The 10,287-nt window shown below is 29.3% G+C and overlaps 1 protein-coding gene across 4 annotated transcripts in view; it reads right to left on the bottom strand.

Moving 5' to 3' along the window:
• LOC140919566 (ultraviolet-B receptor UVR8-like) overlaps positions 1–5,617 on the bottom strand; it is a 20,957-nt gene extending 15,340 nt beyond the window's left edge. Inside the window, exons 1-3 of one of the 4 annotated variants that reach the window (XM_073365880.1) lie at positions 5,260–5,617; positions 4,594–4,667; positions 4,407–4,491 (exon numbers count right to left, since the gene is read on the bottom strand). In XM_073365880.1, coding sequence (XP_073221981.1) covers positions 4,407–4,491; positions 4,594–4,667; positions 5,260–5,476 — 376 coding nt within the window. In that variant the 5' untranslated portion in view covers positions 5,477–5,617. The remainder of the gene's footprint in view (positions 1–4,406; positions 4,492–4,593; positions 4,668–5,259) is intronic. The other 3 variants (XM_073365879.1, XM_073365878.1, XM_073365877.1) reach the window with 3 other exon arrangements.
• Between the last annotated feature and the right edge of the window lie 4,670 nt (positions 5,618–10,287).

The raw sequence follows: 10,287 nt of genomic DNA, 5'->3' as shown, positions 1-10,287 counted from the left end.
CCCTACAAAATCTTTTCAATATGTCAATGATGAAAAGAGTAACATGAAATTAAACTACAATCGACCAACGCGCATAAATCAAATAAATCTACCAACACAAAATCTGATCACATCATCAACCAATAATGATGAAAGAAAAAAAAATCCGATAAATAAACACAGAAAACTAAAATCACATAAATGATAAATCAACCAAATCACTAGAAATATAACACAGAAGAAAAAAAACTCAGAATCAACACATGGAGAATAAAAAATCACATAAAAGAAAAAGGAAGATGAATGCACACAAACAAATGTTTTGGGGTTTCCAAAAGTCAAAAGAGAAATTAGGAAGATTAACACAAATTGCTATCACGTCTCAAAAACACTAAAACATTTGTCCGTTCCTTCTTTCTTATGTTTATTTATGTGTTAGTAGATTGTAGGTTGATTTTGTTTTTGTTTTCAAAATAGTTGGAGTGACAGTTATCCTACAATAAAGTATGTTCTTCTTTTTCTCCCTCTTTCAATATTTCCTTTTCATTGCTAATTGACTTTATTATTTCATTTAGAATTTTCTCAATTTACAAATAAACTCTTTACTTGTAAAATCGTTTGGCAAATTAGTATTAATTCATAAAATAAAAATGTAAGATGTCTGTTTGTTAACTACTCTTCTTAAATGTCATTGTAATCAATGCATACTTTCGAGATTGACTGAATTTGATGCATACTTTCGAGATTGACTGAATTTGTAATAACGTAAACAAAAAAATAAGTCTCTAATAAAAATTCATAAGAAAAATCAGCATAGCTTTTGTCAACGGTGTAGATCATTATTATATGAATCCAACAACCATCTTAGAAGTTACGTGGACAACCTTTTGACTCTATTGTAGACTAGTCGATGTTTGGTTCTTATCATGCAAATGATCTTTATCTTAACAGAATTATAGACGAAAATTTCTCCACTTTATATGTTTCGTCAAACTGGCGATTACAATCGCATTCAATGAGTTAAAATGCTAATCGCGAAACCAACCGAGTTAGTGCAAAAACGTTTCAACAAGTGAGCCAACCAAAATTTGCAACCTGAAAACGTGGACTCAGAGAGTTCACGAGTCATCACGCAATTACAACAACCTTGAATATGAGCCACTTCCTCGTAGTAGTATTATATTACAATATACTGGAAAATTATTAAACCTAATCCCTCAGACAAATAATTTTCCAAACACAATACAACCAAGTTTTATACTATAGAACAATTGAACTTATGATGTTGCTGCTCAAAAAGTAAAAACCAAATACTTAATTTTAATATATAATTATTAATAGGATAAAAGAAATTTCCTGATTTACCATTAAAAATATAATTTTAATCTTAATTCTAATTAAATTATAAAATTTAAAAATTTTTTTCCTATAAAATTATAACCTTTTAAATTTAATCTCTATAAAAACTTTTATTAGTTTTTAGTCTTTCATATTTGAGCCGATGGAAAAATTACACCCTAATATCAAATTTCTCCTAATTTGACTGACGGAAAGTTAACGTGTACATGCCTTATGGAAATTTTAAATGGTGGCAACCACATGGCCCATCCCCTCCTCATATTTCTCGTTCCCTCCTCGTCCAATTTCTCATAAAATCATTATCATCCCCCAACTTGTGAAAAAACACTATAAATTCGTGAGAATAACTATACGAACTTCTATACTATAAGGTTTTTGCCTTTGCTGAACACACACTATATACAATTTAATCAAAGAGGTAATTTTTTCATTTTATATTAATTTTTGAAAAACTAAAATCAAATAAATTTTAAATAAAAACAAAAAAACTAACAATAAATTATTCAAGAATATAATTCTAATTTAAAAATATTATTTAAAATATTAATTTATTTTGCTACAAGTCTAATTTTACCCTTTCATTTGATTTAAAAATTAGACATTAAATTTAAAATCTAATAAATAATCAAAATATTCCAAATAAAAAATTTATCTGAAAATTATAAAACTAATTGAAATTAATAAAATAAAATAGTTTCCTCAAAAATATATAACTTTGTCACATGAACAACTTTTCCGTTTCATTTAACATATATTTCATCATACCATTATTTGTATATATATAACATGATTATAATGCTTTCTAATTTATTATTATATATGAATCAAACATAGGACAAGATAAGTGCATATCTTATATTATCCATATCCAACTCTCTTAATTAATCAACCAGACTCTAAATTTGTCGTACTCATAAAAAATGCTCAAGGTTATTGACTCAATAGACCTAAATCAACCTCTCCTATATAATGCTCTCTCTATTCTAGTTAACTATTCAAAATAGTCTTATTTTTTGACAAAATTCGGAATAGTCCTTAATTGTTCATTCTCATTTGGAAGAGCCAAATTGGTCGTTGCCTTCATAAACCCAAACCATTCTTTCTTCTCTCATTTATGTGAGGTTATTTATTTCTTGGAACCTTGATAACGCATGATTTTTCCACTAATTATTTCCATGTGGGAATGGAAGTTATAACTTCCTACTTTTACCTTCCCCAATTTAAGCTTTAAAATATTTAATTGTTAACCTCAAATAAATTTAAAAATATACCAAATATCTTTGATGAGAATGACATTCCCGATTATTCATATGATATCTAAGAAACAATAAAAAACGTAACTATACTTGCAAACTAGAAAACACAAACTACGGCATTGAAACATGAGACCTGACACGACATGCAAACCGACCCGTCATCACCGCTCATGTAAAAAAATATAAAACATTTACACAACACATATATTTATTATATTATAATTAAAGTCGACATTGATCATGTAAAAAGTATAAAACATTACACCAACACACATATATTCATTTATTTATTATATTATAATTAAATAAAATATCAACATCGTTTGTAAAATATCTAAACTGAAAGTAATATATATATAATATACATATATATAATTTAAATTAGCTAGTTTTTCACATCCATCTATTTACTATCAAAAAACTAAACATGATATAATCAAATTTGATATTTTTTAACTCTTTCATTGATCATCATTATTTATCATTATTTTGACAATCATAGATCTGACCAAAGTGTGTTAAAGCAAAGAAAATCAAAATTTGAAACATTTGTCTAAGGTGTCGTATAAATATCAAACACTCAAATATATTGGAAATAGCAAACTGAAAATATATTGGAAATAGCAACGCGTCTGATTCTTGAGGTGTATGTGTTTCATAGCTTGCAAACACTAGAGTTGATCCACTAGATAAGCAAAAGTTGATCCAAAATTATACACAAAATTGTCAAAAGTTGATACCATCATGTACCCAAAAAGAAAAGAAGCTACATGTTATTCATACTAACAACTATTATAATTTTAGATGATGGTGGGTACAACTTATAGAATTTTAATGTAGATTAAGAGAGAATGAAGAAGAGGGATTAATTTGGTTTTGTGAAAGGAGGGACTAATTTGGGTCTGGGATTTATTTGAGTAATTACTCAAATTTATAGATACCTAACTGTATTTACTTTAACAATAACCCTTTAACAAGCCTTCTATATGATTCTTGTAAAAGAAAAAGCCTTTTATATGAGAGCAACAACAATTTGCTCGGCTTTATGCTACATCAAGCTTAGTATTTCCCATGAAAAGTCTCGATCACAAAGGTATGAAAGTAGACAAAATTCCTAATTCATTTATTTCTTAAGTATATTCAAGCAATTCAAATCAACAATTATTTTCTTTCTGTTTTTCAAATTTCAAATGTTATTATGTACAATGTTTTTCAAATGTTATTCTGTACAACACTCTACATAAAGGCTCATCATTCATTACTCTTCAACTAAACTTATGAGAAAAAACAAAATATCCAACACCCAGGAAACAAACATTCTAACATTATATTAATTAACAAAAACACTTTTTCAAAACCACAATATAGAAACAAATAATCGCAATGCATCAACGTGGGAATAACTAAGGCAGGGCCGGCCCAAGGGGAGGCCACTAAAAATATTTTAGACCAGTAAGACCTCTTTTACATCTCATTGTTGGGCAATTAGACTAATTTATTTAGGAACTAATAATTAGACAATTGCTATGAAAACGCAAATAAGCAAAATACAAATTTACAATGTCCATATATTTATGTTGAACTTATCTACTATTTATGTCAATTATTTGTCTATTTAATTATATTACCTATTTTATTTAAAACAATATTTTAAACTTGAAATAAATTTTTTATATAATTATTTGTCTATAAAATATAGTAGAATCTCAAGAATAATTAAGGTTAACAACAAATGTTTGCTTTATGCCTCACATTAGTTTGGGCCGGCCCTAAACTAAAAAAGTAACAAGTTAGAATCGTTAGAAGCATTACCAGAGACAGTGGCACAGTGAGCCCAACCAGCAGCTGCTTTCACCACTGAAGCCTCAGTGGGAAGCTTAAAAGACCCTGGAATCTCCTTCAGAAAAACATGCATCCAGAATAATAAGATGCAAAATCAATTCCAAACAGCAAATTCATACCAAAACCAACCCTTATATTAGAAGACCAACTGCATTACCCCATGCTTCCCTGACATCAAGTAGCTCTGGTTTTCATCATCCGCTGATCCCCACGTTAGCAGCTTCCCTTTCTCTGCAAAAATCACACAGCAAACACAAATAGACACTGGCTATCAAGCACTGACACCAAAACCAAACATGACACTAGTACATGTCACTTGTAGTTATAGGGATCCATCAAGAGACACCAAACAAACATGACACTGATACATTATATGACATTGATTCGGTGCATCAACTATGATATTAATTTTTCTTTTTAAAAAGTCTAAATAATTGAATGTAACTATTTTCTGCCATATTAGAGCAGCGAACATGTGTTTTGAAACAAAACACTTTTTCCATATACGAAATACCGTATGACAGTGGATTTGTCAAATTTACCGTGTACCACCGTAATTTTACAAAAACTACTACAGGTAACTTTTTAAAATGAACCACGGTGGCTAACCATTATTAAAATCAAGATGCACTCATTAAAATCAATGGAGTTGATTCTCGAAAACAATGAAACAACAGATTCAAATGAGCAAAAGAGAAAAGTTCAAGGATTTGTTATTCACTAACTTAGATCTACAAATTTCTTTGAAATGAATTATTATAACTTTTCGATCTTAATTTAGTCAAAACATAGTCAAAGTATGGTCAATGAATAAGAAATCAACCTGAGATAGCCACGGCGAATCCACAACCACCACCGCAAACGTCCTTCCACGAATCTCCGACGAGTAAAGGATCGGTGAGACGAACCTGCGTCGGAGATAGTATCGGAGCTTTCTCCGACGATGCTCCCGGAAGGTAACCCCACATAAACACCATTTTTTCCGTGGAATCTTCCTCCTCCACCATCTTTTCATCTTCAACGACTTCGTTTCCGTTCATGGCGATGAAACTCTCCGATCTGAAAAACGACAACTCGAAGCACGAAACGCAGAAAGAAGATGAATGAAACGACGACGCGCCGTGTTTAATTGCTATGAGGTATAGAAAGGTTCGTTCGTAAATATGAAGGACGAGAATGATATGCGTATCAATTACAAGGCTAAAGATGTTGCCACGTAGGATGATGAAGTGGAAATTTGATAGGTGGCAAAATCTAGACCGCGAGTATGGATTGTTTATTTGAATGGCACGATATTGCATGGAACATTCTGGAAAGTAGTGGGGGACCATTGTCTTGCGTTTTTCTAGGTCTCTCGTTGAAGTGACGCGTGTTTGGTTATTCTTTTTTTATTTCTGCGTGTCTGGTTATTCTTGAGTATTTTATTTTTGTATTTAAAATAAAAAGTTAGGCTAATCATTTTTTATGCAACGATGATTATCATTCCGAAACGTAATTATCTAGTTAATCCCTTCAATTGACGAAAGGTTACGATCATTCCAGAAGTTAGTTGTTAGAAATTTTTAAAAAATAAAAAATGTACTAATTGTTATGACACATGTTAAGTGATCTAAAATTTCGTTTAAAAAATTAATTTAAAATAAAAAATTTTTACAATAAAATAATAAATTTTAAATTACTTTTTTACAAATTTTGAAACATTTAAATAACTTCAAGTACAATTTTTAATACGTTTTTGGTTTAATATATTATATTTGATTATTTAATAAATGTATTTAGAATATTTGTTAATATTGATAAAAAAAAAAATACATTACTATAATGACTCGTATTATAGGGCAAAAAGACATTATTGTAGTGAAAATATCACTTCCATAAATATGAGTTCTTTGTTTGGTCTTCGAGTAAGATATATATGAATTACAATACAAGACAATACAATTTTCAAAATGAAACATAACATCGCTAAACAAAACTTAATTTGTAAGATGAAGTATTGTACTTTGTATCTGTATTTAAGGTTTTCATCATATTTCTTTTTATTTTCTCTTCTCGAACCCTACAAAATCTTAGATAAACTTAAATGTTTTGTTTTTCAATTTTGGTTTTCTACTTATCAAAAGAGTTATGGAAAAATACATAAATAAAAATAAAAAAACATCTCTCTTTATTAATAGTAAAGTTGTAATTATATGATTTCAGTCTCTTTCATTCTTTCTTTTGTCATACATTACTCTACGAGGAAATTAGATTTTCCATTGCCATTAGTTTCCTACAATCACATAGTTGGAACATTAATGATCATTTTGATATGAACTTGAATTTAGATTATCATGATTGAACAACTACAAATATGTGATTGCATCAATTTCTTAACTAAAGTCAATCAAGGTCCCTCTACCAAACCATCCACTCCTTACTTTCTTCTTCAGTTATGTGTATGTTGAATGAAAATAGGGGAATAATGTGTCTATGTTTTATTGAGGAAACAATGATTTTGGTCTATGGTTGTGTGATATATTATCATTATAGTTCTTGAATGTATTGAAATTGCAAATACATTTACAAGTGTCTCTTCTATTAGTCATTTTGATCCTCATATTAGGTTTTAGGTCAATTTATAAATAGATCGTTATAAATTATTTTAATCAAATTATATTTAATTAAATAACTATTAATCATTAATCAAATTATGTATCAAATAAATATTCTATTTTTAGATTTAAAATATATCACGATAAACAAAAACTACCATAATATTTTTTGTTTTCTCATCTCTAAAATATTACTAAACGATTTTTCTTTTACTTTTTTTTTCTTAAAATAAATAGGCCCAAAACCATTTTCTCAACTTTTTTTCTCTAAAATAAATCCCAAAACTAAATTTAAAGAATCAAATCACTCTTGAAATTTCAAAACTTCAAATTGTCCTTTTTTTAATTATTAATTGTTAGAGACTAAATATCTTTTGTAGTTATTATCGATGAGTAGGGTTCAAAGTATGTCAGACCGATCAATAAGAGCTTATGGTTTAGTCTATGTTAGACTCAAATATGACCAAACAAATATTTTAAGTAGACAAAGTCAAAGCTTTTAAAAAGACCTATTTAGTTAAAAATATCATGCTACATGTCACATAGAAAAACTTTTTAGACCTATCGGGCCGACTTATTTAAATAAATATAAATAATATTTTTATTACTACTATAATTATTATATTAAATATTGATATTTTTGTTAGATATTTAACTTTTAGTAATTTAAGCATATTAACCTTATTTAGATTTTGGCATATTTAAATGTATTATTATAAAATAGAATTGAAGTAGAATGTCATATAAAATCATAATTTTAAAATGTCATATTAAATATCAAAATAGAACTAAACATATTAACATGTTAGTCTATTTAAATATATGTTTGATTACATATTCAAATATGTTAAAATAAATAGACTTTTAAGTATACTAATGTATCATACCTGACTTCCATCAAAGTGAGACCTAGACCACTACGCGAAAAAACCTATTTTTACAGCGGTTTTTTTTTTTTAAGTCGTTTACAACGTTTTTTCAAAACAATAAGCGTTGTAGTATCTAGCGCTGTAAAAAGATACAACAGCGTTTTTAAAAATAAAAAGTGTTATAAAATAGGTAGATATATTGCGCGCTTGTTATACTCGTTTTACGGCGCTTTTTGGACAAAGCACTGTAAAAGGTGCATTCAATAGATGCATTATTATGCACCTATTAAAACGCTTTTTTGAAAAAGCGTTGTAAAAGGTGCATTCAATAGATGCATTATTATGCATCTATAATAGTGTTTTTTGAAAAAGCGTTGTAAAAGGTGCAAACAATAGATGCATTATTATGCGGAGACAATAATGAAAATCTATTTGACAATCTGCACGTGCACACCAACTTCTCATACAAAAATCTTCAACGAAATTTTCAAATTAGATTAATTACCAATAAATTAAATTAATTACCAATAAATGCAATTAAAAGTAATTTTTACCTAATGTATAAGCTGATGACAGTAGCACTCAGCTCTTTATGGTTAAAAAGTTCGTATATGTGCTCTTTTTCAAGTAGTTCTTCATACTCATATCCGAATATAGCTTTATCCATGCTTATGATGCTTGAATCGTTGTTGCTACCCATATTCGTTTTTACTTGTATGTCAAGACACGACCCATATCGAGCAAGGCATGGCTGACTTATTTTAGGAGCAGGAGCAGCAATTGATTTTCCCCGATCCAGTTTTTGAGCAGCAACTTTGGCAGCTTTATTACCCTCCAATTTTTGAAGTTTTCCGGCTTTATTTTTACCACGAACATCCAGTTGTGGTGCGGCAGCTGGTTTGCTGTGCGAGTGGTTTATTGGATTGAATATGAAAAAATGAGGTTAATTAGCTTGTTAGTTTATTGAATCTAAAAAAATGACAAACCTTACAAAATAAATGCGACAAACCTTTTCCGATGATGTGACTGACTCGTTTCTGGAATCTTCTTATCATTCCCTTTATACTTCATTTGAATCTAAATAAATGTGAAATTAAAGTTAATAACGGAAAAAAAATCAGCAATTAAATATAATCAATCATAATCATATATCGTGCAATTAAATATACATATCAATTAAACATACATTTCAATTAATTAAATATACCTTATCAAGGACAACAAGATGTGTGGGTCATGCCACGTAACTACCAATTGCTTCGCCCAAATACTTCATATCTGCATCATTGTCCGGTATAGGCAACGGTGCATTTGGTTCCAAAGCAATAACTGGTTATACTTTGACATGGCCCGCATGGATCGGTGTGTTGTGCAATACTTCTCCCAAAGTATTGTACAATGTTCCTTTTCCGACCTTGCGATGAGTAGGGGAGGATAAGTACAACACGCAAGGAGTGACACCCTAAATCAATGGTTAATACATAAGTATGTGAAACAATTAGGTTGGATGAATTTCTTATTTTATTAAGTAATTAATTACCTCGAGAAGACTTTTGAGACCAATGTTGCAACTCGCGTTTTCACTCTCCATTTGTATTTCACGTTGGAGCTGATCCAGAAGTTGTTTGTCTTTATTCGTCTTCACCAAGAGTGCCACTTGCTTTGATAAGAATTTGAGATTCTCTAATACTTCCTCATTAGATGGATTTTGGTGCTTCTCTTGTGAAAAATAGCTTTTAGGAGTTACGCCAAATCCTTTCCCTCTCACACGACCGAAATATTCAGGAACATTAAACACTTTACCGAGAATGTCCCTGCAACTAGCTTTGTTGTCATCTTGATTTTCCAAACTTTGTTCGAGATTCTCCTAAAATACACGTAGGATTAAAAAGATAAGTTCAATATCATTTTTAAAATACAATATTAAAAAATATTAAAGTGATAATATACTTACACAAAGTTCTATTACTTTTTTAACATTTTCGTTATCAACCACTCCATCTTTATTTACACGAGCTTTCTTCCACAAGATATGACGACCCAACGGTTGATCGAATTGGGTGTCTTGTAGCTATTCGTTAAGATCATAAACAAAATATTAGTTAGAAAGTATAGTTTATAATGTACCACATTATATAAAAGTGATGTTTAATTACTTACAAGTTTTTTGCCCTCTCGCGATTTGCCTTACTTATATTCTATATAAAAAAAAAATAATAATCGTGTAAAAATTTAAAATACGCTATGAATATGAATAATAAAACACAAATGCTAATAAATTAATCACTTACCACAAACGCGGGGTCTGAACGTTTTGCTACAAATACGCAATATTTTTCATTTGATATATAATGTTTATATATTTTTGGAGCTTCAGCATTCATATTT

This window comes from Cicer arietinum, chromosome 3 (genome assembly GCF_000331145.2).
Source record: "Cicer arietinum cultivar CDC Frontier isolate Library 1 chromosome 3, Cicar.CDCFrontier_v2.0, whole genome shotgun sequence".
Classification (NCBI taxonomy): domain Eukaryota; kingdom Viridiplantae; phylum Streptophyta; class Magnoliopsida; order Fabales; family Fabaceae; genus Cicer; species Cicer arietinum.
The sequence above is the reverse complement of the archived record's forward strand: the minus strand, read 5'-3'. Positions and strand labels throughout refer to the sequence as shown.